This window comes from Kockovaella imperatae (assembly GCF_002102565.1).
Source record: "Kockovaella imperatae strain NRRL Y-17943 chromosome Unknown BD324scaffold_3, whole genome shotgun sequence".
NCBI lineage: Eukaryota > Fungi > Basidiomycota > Tremellomycetes > Tremellales > Cuniculitremaceae > Kockovaella > Kockovaella imperatae.
The window spans coordinates 268,036-284,065 of NW_019028943.1; the positions used below are offsets into that span (position 1 = coordinate 268,036).

A 16,030-nucleotide genomic window follows, 5' to 3' on the forward strand; every position below is an offset into this window, starting at 1 on the left:
AGAATATGTCAAGTTTGCGGCTCAGGTGCAAGTTTGATACCCCTAGCACCAAATAGAGTTACCAGTCGAAAAGTCCCAAGTCGTCGACGAAAGACTGCTTTTGGAGGGTCGATCCTGTCCGTCGGTCGGGAGGGATTGGACGCCGGATACATCCTGAGAGTCTTGTTGAAGCTCTCTAGCCATTCTCTTGCCTACCGCTGAACCAAGGGATCCAGAATTCAACACGCTATCGGAGAACGAGGTCGACGGACTGTATGCCGCGACGTCCACGCCGAGACCATTTTGGATCCAATTGGAGGATGCTGTCAACGGCGTAGGAAGCATCTGAGAGGTGGACGAGAGAGATGTGGAGATGGATCCGGAAAGAGACGATCCCAACATGTTGGAGGTACTCTGAGTCGACGCTTGATCCGTCGCGGCGGTGGACGCGAAGGTTCTCGACGCGAGGTTGTTGTGATTCGTGTTGAGGGGAATATCGAGTCGAAGTCTCGGTTCAGATCGTCGAGCAGGAGTTTGAGAATTAGCCTGAGGTGTTGAGCCTTGAGCAAATCGTTGACCTAAGCCGACGACGCCCATACCGTCCAATGAGACATTGACAGATTCCTGCTTGGCTCGAGTAGAGAACCATTCCGCCACAGTTGCCAAGTCCGGCGAACGACCGTTGCGAGGGATGACTGTGACCTCTTTAGATCGCTTCGTCGATCCTCCAGAACCTATCGGAGCGATGTCAGAGCTGAAAAGCGACGATTCAAGTTCGTGTCGTTCGTCGACAGTCGACAAGGGTGCCGAGGCTCTGCGCATGTCCAGGCGATGATGGGGCAACGCTTCAACATGAAGTGCCTGTGAATTGTATCTGGCCATCGCAGAGGTCTGGATGGGCGACTCGCGATGGGTCTCACTCTGATTGTAGAGCGGTTTGTGAGGTTCAGGAGGGGGAGTCAAAGGAGGAACGGTGCTCTCGAATGGCACTCGGAGTTCATGGACCCCATGAGCGAATTGGCAGGCTTCACCATATCGGCAATGGCCGACCTCATGCCATGCACGGCAGAGCTCCGTCTTGTAATAGATCGATTGGTAGGATGCAGGAGATGCGGTATTCTTCGTCGAGAGAGGCGAGATGTCTGCCGAGTTTCTCGATTGCACTCGTTTATATGTGAGGGAAGCAATGCTCGCACTCGGAGTTGCAGGACTCGATGGTCCAAGATTTGCTGAGAATCGACGGGTGGATGGAGGAGTCGCCATGCTGATCACCGATGCATTCTGTCGAGTGTCCTTTTGAGGGGTACTGAAATAATCATCGCCTTTTATGGAGATAGACCCAGTAGGAGTGTAGACTCCAGGCGAGTCAAACGGTCGAGTCTGAGACGAGGCGAGGGAAGGATGTGCAGACAAATTGCCGTATGCCGAGATCGTTGATGAGACGGAGGGTAAGGTTCCCGATGGAGAAAGTGATGCGAGTCGAGGAGGAAGCATACCAGAATTTGACGTGGCACTGGAAAGACCATGTTGCGGCATACCTGCCACTCCGACGGGCACACGAGCGGCGCCGAACGATTCGAATCGACTCCAAAGCCGCTCCGGGATCCCATTCCCTTCACCGGGGAATATGAGCATTGTCAATGCCGGAGGGAGGAGATCATCTCGTCCAGCTTCAGACAGGATTGTGCCTCTGAGTTTTGCAGGGTTGGTATTGAACAATTCCCAAAGAGCTTGATCGTATCCGCTTCGCTTGCGAGTCTCTTCGTTGACACCTAGGGATGCGTAAGCTGAGAGGGGATGAGGGTAAGCAGAGTTGTATGGCTCTGGCAAGGGGATGTCCCCGTCGGTGTATGGTGGTGGATCAAGGGAGAACTCTTTGGTCTTGGATGTACCGAAGGGTGGAGTGGGAGGAGCTGTCGTAGGTCGCGTCTGAGCATATCGAGTGTCGGACAGTGGATCGGCAGACGCGATAGATGCATCGCGGAGGAGTGACGTGGTATCGTATCGAGCAGCTTGGGGCTCGTGGAGAGGTACAAGCTCGATCGGTTGATAGAGGGACGAAGGGCGTCTAGGCCACTCAACTGTTGGAAGCGAGGCGGATTCGGTGGTGGAGGTCGAATCGGCTGAACGATGCTGCTGAGCGGACGCAAAGTGCGTGGAATGGGTTGAGTGTGTGGAGATTAAGTCCTGGCTGGGTTCTGCTGTAGTGTATCAGTGTGAACCCATGAAGTGAAGGACCACTTCCACTCACCATGCTTGAAGTCGGTCGTGGCGTCAGCCTTTTCAGCGGTAAAAGCGGATCCGAATTTTCGGATCGCTTGACCCATATTGTTGGCGGTTGAAGTGTGTTCCTCTGACTCAGCCCGGCGAGCGACAGGATCCGAGGGCGAACGATGCTGAATGACAGGGGAGAAGGGTGAGAAAGCGAAAGAAGAAAGAGTTGTATGGGTATCGACTGATTCCACCGAAATAAAATGGTCCTTTGAATCGCGCTGGTTGACTGGATCATGGTGTTCGCGAGGGAACTGATAATCTTTACTATTGACGCCTCGATTCGGCGAGCTCGAAGTGTATGGTAGTCTGACTTGGATGAGTTGATCCTGAGTGAATGGTGAGGGGTCGAGGTCTGAGCAATGGTTTGAGAGTGAGCAGGTGTAACGTGCTTGACATGAGTAAGAGGAGAGATGCTCACATGGGTGATCTAAAATGGATGGGGTCGAGGGTCTCTCATCTGAAGGCGGGTCAGTATCAAGGTACAGCCCAGATGCGAAGAACTCAAGCTCACCTGGAGTGTACTGCGGGATATCCCGTTGGTCAAAGAATGATGGTCTTGAATGCGTTCCTGCAGCAATCGGCCCTGTTCTAGATGGTGAAGCATGGGAGAATAATCGGTGAACAGGTAAAGGTTGAGAAGTAAGAGCTGGAGATGGGTGGACCGTATGAAAGGGAGGATAAGGCTGACTAATTCTGCGTTCGGAACTCATGGTGATTGAGGGTCTGGGGGATATGCTGCACCGTGTCAGCGTGGAATGACACACCCGTTGATCATCATCATCATCACCAATCCACCACAACACTCCCCTCACACATGCTCGCACACGTACGCACACACTCACCAAGGATCCAAAATAAGTTCGCCCTGAGCAACGTGACTCGTTATGTCATGAAAGGCTGGGCGGGCAGGGAGTAGATCTGTGTGAATGAATTGAGCGACGATCACTGCAGTCAGGCAAAAGGGGAGGAGGATGAAATCGAGTGGACGAGAGAATGTGGTATGTTGTTTAGATGGACGGAAACAAGATGGACTCAAGATGGACTCACTGGATGTGACTTGGATGTACCTGATATCAAGGGTGATCGTGTGTATGTGTGTGTGTGTGTGTATGTGGTGTATCAGAGTAGAGCTAGGGGGTTTCGATGGGGGCACGTGTAGGAATGGTTGTGTGATGAAGATACGTGAGGATGAGGATGAGGAAGAGGAAGAGGACGGTGAGGATAGTTGTGAGGATGGTGACGAGGAGGAAGCGGAAGAAGAAGCAGCAGCAGCAGCAGCAGCACATAACATCATGTCCCCATCTACCAACATATGTGATGGTGTTTGATGATCAGACTGAGAGAGAGTGGGGTGAGCCCAGGCGTCTGAAAGGATCCTTTGAGACACACATACACTGTTTTACCCCTTACCTTTGAGGTTGGTCGTGGTGGTGCGCCACGATTACAGAGCGTTCGTTAAGCAAACACCGGTGGGAGAATGAGGCATGAGATAGAATCACTTTAACAGCAGCTGCCGCGACACTCGATGATCAGCGCAGGTCAGTGAACATCAGAATCAGTCATTCAGTCAGTCGGCCAGCCAATCTATCATCACGTCTGTCTGCTTCAGCGTTGGGGCATCATAGCCTTCGGGACCAATTTGTATGTGATGGTGATGGTGGCGTTGGGGTGTGACTCTTGACCTTCTCAAAGGTATCGTTCTGCCTGACGACCGACACACACACTCCAAATGACGTGTTATTTGATGAACACCCAAAAGGACATTGATGGCGAGTGGCTGAAGATCGAAAGGGAGGGGGACGCGGAGGGAGGGAGCAGCTCCAGATTCTCAGCTGATGGCTCGGGATCGTAAATGGGTTGGTGGCTGCTTTGACCAGTGGGATATCAGTCAGCACATCAGTGAACTGGATGGTTTAAACTCACCCATTCACTCAAATCTCCTCTACTGCTAGCCTGCTCAAGTGAATCCAGCCTCCGCCAACAGGAGATCAAATGACAATACCTCACAGACCACACAGATCCTCCGTCTGCTGTTCATGCCAAAGGCCCTTTCCTTCCAAAACTCTGCAAATGAGCTCTAAACTGCATGCACCACACCACACTCCCTGTTCCATCCTCCGATGCCAAAAGTGTTATAGACATATACTATACAATGAGTGTGAAACCAACCACAACAGATACTTTCACCGCCTGACTCAGTCATCCGAAAGCCATCGATACTGGGTAAATGGTGTCAATTCCCAGTCGCAGTGACTCGCGCGTCAATCGAGTATCTCACCTCGAATCTGAAATCAGACTTCTTCCTCTGACACCAGCTATTCTCCCAATCAAAGTAGAAATATCCACCTTGCTCATAATCTGAAGTGACAGCTTGCGGATTGTGAGCACGTTGGAACCAGGTGAGGTATTGCTTGTGAAATCGCCACGATTGGCGCTTGAGTTCTTGGGCGGCGGCCCATCTAAGCGAACATAGCGAACACGCCGAGCGCAGCGAGCGGAGTGAGGGGAGTAGGAGGCACCAGCGAAGCAAAGCGATCGGGTGCCAGCGAGCAGGCGTCGCAAAGATGAGACAAGGCAAAAAAACAAAGAAAACAGAAATGTCAGCGCAAATTCCCCCAGTCACAGTCTTTACGCACTGCTCATAAGTCCCCGTCATGTAATAGAAGACAAAGAATAACTGATCAATCTCCATCCGCTGATACGACCGTTTGTCCTCCAATATCGGCAAACGCGTTTGAGGGTAGTATGAGGGCGTCTTGATAGGGGTTCGAGGGTGGTAATACCGCGGTCTGGGCGGAATCAGCAGATGTGTGTGTGGATCGACTTACGGTTCGGAATCTTCCAGATGCGGCGCATTCAGGTACGAGGTGTCTAATGCGGCATTCAATTCGTTGATATCATTTGATCGTCTCTCAGCTGTGTAATCAAGTAGGCATTAGCATGGCAGGACCATCCGCCTCATGACTTACACGACTCCTTGGCCATGTCAAAGCTGTGCATGAGATTGCCCATGACGCCTTGAGGTGCTCCAGCAGAAGGCGGACTGGTGACTCGTGATCCGGACGCTTGGTTTTGAATGGGTTGCTGCGCTGGTGGGCCTTGAGCGGTCGAAGCAGGTGCACGAGCTGTCTGTGGATCGGATGCGGTTCCAGGCTGCGTCTGCGGCGCAGTGGGGTATCCCGGAGGTGCGGAGACGCCTGGCGGTGGTGGAGGTGCTGACGCTTGTTGGGTTTGAGCAGGGGCTTGTGCAAAGGGCGGAGCGGGGCCATTGGTAGATACGGGAGAGGTGACAGTGTTGGAAGGAGCAAGAGGGGCGGGGGATTTGGAGAGACCTGGTGGTGGAGGTGGCGCACTGGCACTCTGGAAAGGCTGCGAGAGCGGATCGTCAACTCATTTGAAACTCCCCGCGACTTACGCTGGAATCCTTTGGTGGCTCCGCAGAGGATGGTGGCGGCGGAATACTCGTGGTGTTCGCAGTGGCCGATCCTGTCGGTGCGTCTTCCTTCCGAGGCGAGTCAGAAGGAACGGGCGCAGGAACGGTAGGCATGGCAGGAATCTGAGATGCCACTGCAGCTGCAGCCGCAGCAGCGTATCGAATCGGAGGGAGAGTCTTCGTAACTGGTGTCGTACCCGTTGGCTGGGCGGCTGCAGGAATTTCTTTCGAGCTCGCATCCGTTTTGACAGCCGCCTTCTCAGGCGTAGCGGCGGGCTTCGTCTCTGCAGTCGTCTTTCGTACAGGTTGTTTCTTGCCCGCTATGGGACTCGGTGGATCCTCTAGAGCAGCCACGGCCGACGGTCCACTGGTACCTTGAGACATGGACAAGGACCGACTGGCAGGCGTAGTCTTTTTATGCCCTCCTCCACTATCCTTGTCATCTTTCGCCGGTGTCTTTGGTAACGGTAACGGGGCCGTATCGACGGTATCAGCAACGGATGCGGAATCAAGGTTGGACGTTTCATCATTGTGAAGGTCGCCAGTATAGTCATCTTCGTCGACAAGGTTGAGTTCATCGTAGATTCCTTCGTCTTCTTCAAAGTCTTCCTCCTGCGCGCGTAAAGATCAGCAATGGAAGATCGGAACAAAGAGACTGCGTTTTGCTCACCGTATTCGCCTCGACAAAGTACTTGACGTCCTCTTGAATCGCCTCCACCTGATCTGTCTGTAATTGCCCATTCTCTAACATCCGCTGGACGACTTCCAATCTCGCGATATGCCACTGTCTCCTCTCATTCAAGGTCTCTAATTCACCCAGTCTGTCTGCTCCCTGCCCTTTCTTCTTCTTGCCCGTATTTAAACTCTCAGCTTCCGCTTCTGTCAATTCAATTTGACGTGATAGTTCATCGACTGTGTTGCCTATCCAATCGACAATCTCCCGTTTCGCCTTCTCCGCTGGATCCAATTTAGATTGAGCTATCAGTCCTTCTTTCGAAAACGCTTTCATCTTCATCTCTTTTTCCAGCGCTTTGAACCGCTCCATTTGCTAACGAGACGAACTTCAGCGCGTCGTCCATATCCTAGACGTTTGGCTCACTGTCTCGATCGACTTTCTCCCATCTATCAAAGCCGTTTTATCCTTGATATCACTACTGGATATCCAGGATTTGATCTGATCACGTATTCTCTGAAGCTTTTTGATCTGCGTCTGAAAAGGAGGGGTCAGACGGTCAGCTTATCAGTCAAGGGTTGAACACGAGGGAAGGTTTTTCGGTTGGTAGATTGCGAAGGAGGAGCGAGTACAATATGTCAAAGTGGGAAGAGGGAAAAGTGAAGGATAAAATAGAAACTAGGCATACTCTGCATACCTTCAGATCAGTCTCGACTTTTTCCTTCTGAGTCGTACTGGAGGCATGTTGTAGTTTCTCAAAAGTCGATTCAAAGGTTTCTACACCGACAGCGACGGCCTTGAGAGTCTTATCGATCTCGGCTGGAATGGGACAAGTCAATGAGTGAAGTGTGACGAGATCAAGAGTGCCGAGAGGGTAGGGAGTTTATGGTGTGCACAGAAATCGGACATGAGTGAGCGGCGGCAAGAGTGATAGGGGATAGCCGGATCAACGGGGGTGGCATGGTGTACGGAGCGGAATACCCAATGATCAGCCATGATCTGGCAGTTGCGCGTGAGATGAAGCCTGCTCACCCTGTAGTTTACGCTGCGCCATCTTGAGCGACGTCTATCAGAAGCAAGTAGAGAGCGGATCGTGCAATTGAATGTCAAGCAAGATGAGAGTTCCAAGGATCCCAACGGGACATTCGGAATTGGGCAAGTAGAATTATTCTCCCCTCGAATTGAATTTTACTCCCGTTATTATTTCCAACTTTCGACCGTCCATCCTTTCAGCACCAAATAACTCATGACTTGCTCCATCGTCTCTTGTTATCGTCCATACGTGTCCTGCGAGGTCCAGACCAGCTGTGCTGCATGCTACAAGCGTCCTAGACTCCCCCTATCGCCTCTGCGACACCGTTCGAGCTGAGTAGCCCCGGCACGCGGCATTGAACGATGCCAAGCCAGCGTTGATCGAACCGTTCTACGCGAGTAAACAAGTCTCTTCGAACTTCGTGACCTTGAGCTCTGTTGTCTAACTTGACATCACTCTAACCTTTCTTACTTGTTAAACTTTGCTGCACAGCCGCCAGGCTTCCGTCATCTGTCACGCTCGTCCATTCCCGCTACCATCCCCTCTCACTGATTCCTTCGTCACATCGTCTCCGTCAAACGCTTGCGCCCCGGTCTCTCAACCCTTTCCTACCTGGTCGCACTCGTAAACAATGGCTCCGAAATCACGTCAAGCCGCTGAGGCGCCCCAAAGTAAGCGGACACAACCTGCTCGGCCTGGGACGTCCAAAAGTTCAAAGACGGCACCTTCGAAGGCTGCCGGTTCCAAGGCCAAGGGCGATGCAATTCAATATTTCTCCAATGAGGAATTGGGTCCGTATGGTCTTCTCTGGGAGCAGGATATTGCGACGGCGCTTGCCAGGAAACAGCCAGGGGATCCGATACATGACGATCAAAAGGTCATTGATTGGCTTCAGAAGACAGGAAAATGCAGAATCCAACCCCCAAATCATGCCTTCGATCGGATGTTCCCAACATACGCAGCGAAGTTTGGTTTCAGACGGTATGTCCCGAACTCGAACAGTCAAATCTCTCAGGGTTACCGTGGTCCACAATGCAAAATTACCCAAGTCACGCACGACGGTAACAAAATCAGCGAACGCTTGGCGGGTTGTCATAAAATTCGGTCGTATCCTGCTTTTTTGTATACCCAGTGAGTCATTCGCACTGCATTCAATTTCACATACTCTATTCGAAGCTTCGATCCCGGTTCGGGACAGTCTCGGGTTTCATTCGAACGAGGAGATTTGCTGATTCTTCATCTAGTCCTGATGTCCAATGTCTGAGCTGTAAAAATAAGAACCTGCAATGCCAGATCTGGCGGTACGAGCCGGAGAAGGTCATCTTGGACAATGGAAACTCGATCTGTGAAGCAGTGTGTCATTTCGCCTGCTGGCAGTGTTATACCAGCACTTCTTCGACCTGCTCATTGAATTCGGCGCCCGTTCGAGTGTCTATTGATGAAAGTGAGTCGATCTCGGACAACATGGATGGCTGCTTCGTTCGAAGGGTCCATTCTGTCCCACCATCCGAAGGAGAAGACGAGCTGGATGACGATGATCAATTGGATCTGGAGCAAGCAAGTCCAAGTCTCGAAGCGCCACAAGCTGCTCTTTCAAGCCCTTCTACCGTTCGCACGAAAAGGCCATCTTCCGCCCCTCATTCGGATCCTCAACCTGTGAAGGCTCCACGAACGTCAAACGAGTCGGCACCCAATCGTCAAATGAGAGGGGACGAACGACTCAGCATGCTCGGTACGACTTCGACAGCACGGGTAGATGTCGATTTCCCAATGTTTGACAATCTTGTCTCCACCAAAGCCTCCGAATCTCCTCAAGACCCCCCCACACCTTCACCCCTCCCCGCATCCGCTCACAATCTCCAAAAGTCTCCTCCACTGGATTCGTCTAGTAGATCTGCTTCGAATGACGTTCGGCCTGCTAAGACTGGTGACCGCGCTAGAGCCTTTCTGGAACAGATGAAGAAACGCAGCTCCTCGCCTCAATCCTTCCAGCCCTCGAATCCTCAAAGTGTCGTGATACCTCCCAGCAATCAGTCTGCTCCCGCTCCTACTCCGTTCGCATCCAAATCCGGCCTCCATGTTATTAATCCCGCCAAAGCCATGTTCAAGCCTGGATTGACCGAACCATCTCGATTGGCAGAACACAAAGACGCCCAAACCGCAGCAATTCCTCCAGAACCAACTTCGATTCCGTTGATCAAGGATCACGTCACCAAATGGACAGAGCTGAACAAGGAGAGGAAAGAAAGCGTTGTGACACTCAAAGCACAGTTACAAGCGTTCAGTGCCAAAGTGGAACAACACTCGTCTGGCCTGATTGCAGCTGGCGATCAGCAGCTCGCACTGTTCGAGGATGTTTTGGGGGCCATCGAACCGCTGGCAAAGGAGAACAGCAACCTTGTTGCCCGTTCGAAGGAGCTAGAGGGGCAGATATCTGGGTTTGAGTCTAGACTTGTGGCATACGCGGACAAAGATGCTGAGAGGCAGAAGGAACTGGAGATGGTGGAGAAGAGTCTGGTCGAGGTCAAACAGCAGTTGGAACAGTGTCAGGGACAACGCGACGCAGCGGAAAATTGTCATATCAACGCCGTTCGAGAGCGTCAAGCTGCTGTCGAACAGCGCGACAAGGCGTTCGAGAGTGTACGACAAGCAGATTTGAAAACCTCTGCAGCCGAACGCATCTCTTCTGAGGCTGCAGCAGCGGTAGAAGATGCTCTCGCCAGAGCTACGGAGTCTGAAAGGCTGCAAGCCGAGGTAGACAACGAGCTGAAGGTCATTCGAGCCCTTTCAGATGCTCAGTCGGCTGAGATCACTTCCCTCAAGCGGCAGGCTCAACAACTGCAGGGCGGCCTGCCACCTCCTCCATTGCCACCGACCATCATCCAAGCTGGCTCACCTTCAGCTCTCAAACCGCTTCCCCCTATTCTCAAGCCGATCACTCAAGAGGAGAACAAGAAGCCAGGGCGAGCCAAATCAATTCCCCTGTAAGGTGACGCGCTATGTATGTACCCTATTGTATAATGTTTTGGATTGTTGTGAGCTGGTCTGAACATATGCGCATCATTCACGATAAAAAATGCATACAAAGGGACTTGGGATATATATTAGTCTCATTCGAAGGTGTATTGGTATATGTTCGAACGAGCATTCACCCGATTCGTACGCACTCGAACGAGGATCCTTGACACTTATTCCCATTCGAAATGTCCAGTCAAGCTTTCCATCTCATGTTCAGTCGTCTCATGTCATGCATGAGCGTTCGGACGATACCAATTCATCTCTTCTACTGGCTATTTGAATGGCCCTGCCGATTTCCGCCCTCCTTAATGAACTGTATCAGGTCCTGTGTCTGGGATTCTGAGAGCAAATTTGTGAAGTTTCTGTCCTTTGCTGCCTCGCACAAGACAAAGTGTAGGAACCTCATTCTGAGCTGAGAGCTTTCCTTTGAGGAGACGAACGATCGTGCGGTCCCAATAGCAGTTCGAGTCGGCTGTACGCCTTGCATTGCAAGAAATGCGGCTGCAGCTGCCATCGGCCCACAGCTGTGAACATCATTTTGTGTTGGCCACTGAAGGTTCTTCATATTCGCCTACATGGCATCAGCATCTAATCTCCACCGCTTTGACCGACCGCGGTGTTCGTTCCATAAAGCCATCCAGTGTTGAATTCTGGTTCCACAAGCCCTGACCCCGCCTCCCATTCGAGACGAGAATCGAGTAAATGCGGCCAAGCCTTCACGAGCGTCAGTTAAGTTGGTTGATCTCCAGTTGACACCCTCACCTTTGTGACTGATCTGTGATCAGATCCCCCCCCATCGAATCGTAGATCAAAGTCACCCTCTCGGACGCAGAGACTATCACCGCCGCGTAATGCAGCTCACTGACACCGACAACACTGACCAAGAGCTTGTCTCTCCAGCGTGAATCTTTTCCCAAAGAGGGAAAAGGTTGATGACGCTGCCAATTGAGCTGGATTCCTCCTTTGCGTGCGACGAAGGAGAAAAGCTCTGGCACAAAGACTGCTCCATTTGCAAGTCTGGTTGTCGACGCCCGCGCTCGCAAATTACAGAGGAAGTTGATGAAAGGTGCTGACCACAAGGTCGTTCCGAAGAAGAACGACTCAAGCTCCTCCTCTGTTCGCCACCCCAAATCTTGATCAATTTTGGCAAATGCAGCCGATTTCGCGCGATTGTGAGCATGCAGGAAGGTATGTAATGGAGCGCAAAGAGAACGAATTTTCTCCGCGAGCTGAGAGGAGCAGACCGGCACCATCGGAGCTATTCGAGAGGTCTGGAGATTCAAGGCCCGTAATCGCATCAGATACGGTTCCATGGATGGGTTATCCCTGAGAATGACTTGATTGTGGTCTGATACGGTCACCAAGGAGCGCAGTTGTTTCGGTTGATGTGCTCTTGATAGCTCTGTTCGGATCGTGTCAGTCTGCGCCAAATTGAAACCTAGAGTAGAGATCAGTCTGGTCTTGGATTGAAACCTACCAGTCGACTGTGCTTTTCGAATCTCTATCCTTTCAAATATAAGCATCAATGGATACCTGCCCTCACGCCATGCATCAACGGGAGATGACGCTAGGCGAACCCGATGATCGTCAATGAGCCACCAGCGATCGGCTTTGGGCACCAATGCTACGTAATGGCCGGTGTCGGCCTGCGGACCAATTCGACAGATTATCCCCTTGATCCTCCACATCGAGATCTGTGTAGCATTGTCCATACCTCGCTCTGTGAGCTCCATGAAAGAAGGTATCCTGGTTGAAGCTACGTGGAATGGCGCAGCTGCTCCTGCGTGTTCCATGTCGCTGTGAGACCATCGAAGCTGGACCGTTAGTAGCTGACTGGTGCTTCCCAGCCGCGAAACCTCTTCGTGAGGACCGATGATGCCACATGTGGGTGTTTGACACTGCATGGTTCGCTTGTGTTCAATCTTCAGATCGCTCAGCAGGTGATCTACCACAACCTTTGATTGAGCGTTCTGAGGTTCGAAAAACTTTCCGGACGAAATCATGAGAGAATAGTGCTGAGTTTCACGACATTCGAGCCGAAGACCAAAGCACGCGTCGCATCTGTCGAATGATAACACGGTGGTTTTGAACAGGTCTGAATATTTGGTGCTGTTATCGAAGCGGTCCCATACAGCAATGAGCTTTAGAAAAATTTCCGTTGGATCTTGCTCGGCGTCCTGAGGTCGGATATACCCTTGCGGTGCTGTGAGCTCCAGTTCCTCTGAATTGATCAGTATCATAGAGCCAATCAATGGGTCTGCTCACCTGCCAAAGCGGCGGTCAGGTTGGGAAGAGTTTGATTAGACGCACTGCCGTCCAACTTCCTATTAATAACGCCTACAAATTGACGATATTGCTCCTGCGATGACGAAAGCGCCGTTCCTGCTTCGCGCCAAGCCTCAACTGTGCTTTCCAGCCACACACGGATGTTACTCAGGACCTGGAACAGGCTGAGCGCATAGCATTGGTTTCCTATTCGAACGACTCCCATCGGCTGCATATCTCCGATTCGATCCAGTTCTTGTTTTCGTAATAACGTTTTCTTGCCGAGCTTGCGCCGGGAAGGATGCAGTGACTGTTGCTTCGCGGGGCGTCCCATTGTTTGAGACCCGATGACCTGACCTCCTTGCTTGGAAGGCATGAGGTCCATGCCCTCATCACCAACCAACGCATCTACAGGACTACCCCAATACGCCTGGAAATCGCGTCGTTCATTGAGTTCGGACGTTTCCTCGTTCGTGGGAGGATCTGGGAGCCGTGAGGCAATTGCCTCTGCGTCGCGAAAGTGATCGGTGACCGTGCCGCACCTGTTGACAATCTTCAATGCCAGGAGATGGGCGCAGCTCTTGCCAGTATACTCGAAAGCTTCACACTCGCAGACTGGCCTTCTTCCGTTTCTGGCATGCCCAACGTAGTATTGGCGACCAGTGACAAAGACATCGTCGGCTGCTGAAGATTCTCGAACCAAGTAAAGCGGTGATTCGTATCGCATTCGAATGACTGTCGGTAACGATGAAAGTGGAACTTCCTTGATACCGTCATCCTCCCAGATGTCCATTGCTGTTCGTAGCCGCTTAGCTAGATCTCTGTTGATCCTAGGATCGCCTCGATCTCCCTTCTCGTAATACGGGAAGTAGATAAAAACAAGTATATGGAGCAGACGGTCGAGCCTTCGAGAAGCATCAGCAGTGTCTTCGTAACAGATGTTGTGAATCCCACCGCCTGTTGATTCGACAAGCCAGGAAGACTTTATCAAAGACGCGGAAGGCTGCCTCTACAAAATTGTTCGTCGACCAAGGCCCGTCCCTGTTGTCTATGAAAGGAGGAAGTCCCATGTCGATAACAGACATAAGCCACCTCTCAGAAAACCACTCTCGGTGGAAATACTGATGAAGATGATTCCAAGCCTCCAAATCGTGTCCACATAGTTGAAGGACTTCCTGCTTTAAAGCCTCATAATACTCGGGCCATTTGGTCCGATCGTCACATCTTTGAGCCCTTCGAATGGCATCGAGAATCTGTTCTGAGATCCAGTCACCTCTCTCCCTTCTGCCAAAAATCCTCTGAAGCCGTCCTCGAACGGCTTGAATAAAATGAAACTGGCACATCCTTATCGCAACAAAGGGCCATTCTTGTCGAATAGCCTTTCGTTCAGCGTCATCTCCATCTATCATGATAGAAATAGGGGTGTACCCGTCCTCAACGATGATTCGGCAATTGCGTAGGAGGGTGGCCCGCGGTCCTTCCTCATCTGGTATGGTTGTCGTTACTTTGCCCTTCAGGAGGAGCTTGGCTCGGGCTTCGATTGCCTTGCGGAAGCCATGTAGCAGCCATCGATAAGCCTCGTGATCATGATAGTTTGACACCATGGCTGCCACTATCCTTTCAGCATGCTATCAGTCTTCGCACCAACCTGGCTCCATATGGTGTGCTTCATTTACCACCACTAACAGAGTGAGGGGGCAGCGATCGTCGTTCTTGTGTCTGAAGCTGGAATCCAGACCCAAACCGCCCTCTAGACTGTGTAGTATGGCCATGTCTAGCGCATGAGGCGGTGCGACAACGCATTCGAACCTGTCCGACTTCTCAATTTCTGATGCGGTTGGGTCGTCGCCCCTCAAATCTGGATAGCGACACCTTGTGAGGTCGAGCGTCAGTAGATGCGACTCGAAACACTAGCGATAAACCTCACTGTAGAAACGAGCTTGGACTGGACTCGGCCATTATTTGGATGGCCACCAGAGGATCCTTATCAAGATGAAGTCGATCTTGAGCAGTCTTCAGAGCCTGCTGAATTGTACGGCGGGTGGCTCTTCGATGGGGCAGGTTTTCAACCACATATCGAGCATGGGGATCGGTCGACTCCCACATTTGTAGCCCTGACAGTAGCAGCATGAGAAGCCAGTCTCAGCGGCCGACTCACAAATCTGCATTGTAGAAGCGGTTATGGCGAAAGTGGAGGCAATATTATGGAGTTGATGTCGAATCATGGGCGAAACGCTGAGGACAGTTGGTGTAACAGGATTGGGGAGATCTACATCTGCAGCTGTCCATACCGTACATTCCTTCTGAAGGATCTGTCCGACGGTCATTTCAACCTGGCAAGTTAGCATGGCTCCTGCATACGGGACTAACATATAGGAATATCTGGCAGGGCGACCGCAGACGTCCGGAATTTGTGACAGACTCATCCTCAGCGTCACCAGAAGAGTCGTCTGAGCTACTACTCTTGTCCGCCTCGGTCGAACAAATAGCGGGCACTTTCCGACGGTTTCGAACAGCATTAGACCACCTTTCCAGTTCTCCTTCATTGTCTTCTTGATGTGCCGATTTTCTGGGATGAAGTCTGCAGGAGCCCCTGCACTTGTATTTTGATCGCCAGACAATATCGAGTGGGCCTTTCAGACTACTTCCAGAGGTAAGTCTCAAGGCCATTCGTCGAGCTCGAATATCCGTTGGTTTTAGTCCAGGTGGATCGATCCACTCTATTTCGATATCCTTATGGACTGTGTGAACCACGATACTGTAGTCATGCATCTGTGAAATCGTTCAATATCACTTTCGAATGAGGGCCCGGGCTTACCAGACTGTCAAAGTATCGAGGGAGCGAAAGCACCTCAATATGCGAATGGACCATCGTGCTCTGCTGGAGGCGCATTCGAGCAGATTTGCGAAGGGCTTGCGATGTCCAAATAATGTTCGGAAATGCTGATGAGGTAAAGTCGAGCTTGTCTATGGCATCAGAAGGCAATTGTACGGGTAGGGCTGCACGTAGGATGGCATGCCGTAGAGCAAAAGCAGGTCTTTCCCCCTGTGGCCATAAACGGGATGCCACCTCTGATTTGCTCTTCAATGACACAGACTCTGACAGAGAATTTGTTGAAGACACTGTAGTCGTGATCGGTGTGGGGAGCCGAGTACGTGGAGGAGCTATGCTTTGGGTATCTGACGCCAGATCAGATGCATCGGCAGAGTCGGTTTGAAGAACTGGTTCGGACGTGCTTTCAGTAAAGAATTGTCGTTTTGGACGGCCGCGCCGTCGAATGGCCACCGCCGATGAGACTGCTCCAGCTGGCAGCGAGATGGGCATCGAGGCAAGAGTGTATCAGACGCTGAAGAA

The 16,030-nt window shown here is 51.6% G+C and overlaps 4 protein-coding genes across 4 annotated transcripts; 1 reads left to right on the forward strand and 3 right to left on the reverse strand.

Annotated features, from left to right (window-relative positions):
• Nucleotides 1-42: 42 nt before the first annotated feature.
• BD324DRAFT_649018 (hypothetical protein) lies at nucleotides 43-2,963 on the reverse strand (the record flags this gene model as incomplete). Its single annotated transcript, XM_022017921.1, has 4 exons — nucleotides 43-2,177; nucleotides 2,231-2,605; nucleotides 2,672-2,710; nucleotides 2,765-2,963. The coding sequence occupies 4 exons, from the start codon at nucleotides 2,961-2,963 to the stop codon at nucleotides 43-45; spliced, it is 2,748 nt and encodes a 915-aa protein (XP_021872782.1).
• Nucleotides 2,964-4,448: 1,485 nt separating this feature from the next.
• Nucleotides 4,449-7,413, reverse strand: BD324DRAFT_607406 (Not1 N-terminal domain, CCR4-Not complex component-domain-containing protein; the record flags this gene model as incomplete). Its single annotated transcript, XM_022014069.1, has 9 exons — nucleotides 4,449-4,472; nucleotides 4,532-5,042; nucleotides 5,082-5,169; nucleotides 5,223-5,622; nucleotides 5,669-6,298; nucleotides 6,357-6,734; nucleotides 6,786-6,896; nucleotides 7,057-7,178; nucleotides 7,392-7,413. The coding sequence occupies 9 exons, from the start codon at nucleotides 7,411-7,413 to the stop codon at nucleotides 4,449-4,451; spliced, it is 2,286 nt and encodes a 761-aa protein (XP_021872783.1).
• Nucleotides 7,414-8,023: 610 nt separating this feature from the next.
• Nucleotides 8,024-10,380, forward strand: BD324DRAFT_649020 (hypothetical protein; the record flags this gene model as incomplete). The annotated part of the gene is made up of 2 exons (XM_022017922.1): nucleotides 8,024-8,373; nucleotides 8,880-10,380. The coding sequence occupies 2 exons, from the start codon at nucleotides 8,024-8,026 to the stop codon at nucleotides 10,378-10,380; spliced, it is 1,851 nt and encodes a 616-aa protein (XP_021872784.1).
• A 618-nt stretch (nucleotides 10,381-10,998) lies between these two features.
• BD324DRAFT_649021 (hypothetical protein) lies at nucleotides 10,999-16,000 on the reverse strand (the record flags this gene model as incomplete). Its single annotated transcript, XM_022017923.1, has 11 exons — nucleotides 10,999-11,124; nucleotides 11,173-11,180; nucleotides 11,273-11,848; nucleotides 11,888-12,631; nucleotides 12,676-13,580; nucleotides 13,630-14,287; nucleotides 14,324-14,547; nucleotides 14,603-14,789; nucleotides 14,834-15,008; nucleotides 15,046-15,447; nucleotides 15,494-16,000. 11 exons carry the CDS (start codon nucleotides 15,998-16,000, stop codon nucleotides 10,999-11,001), a joined length of 4,512 nt encoding a protein of 1,503 aa, XP_021872785.1.
• Between the last annotated feature and the right edge of the window lie 30 nt (nucleotides 16,001-16,030).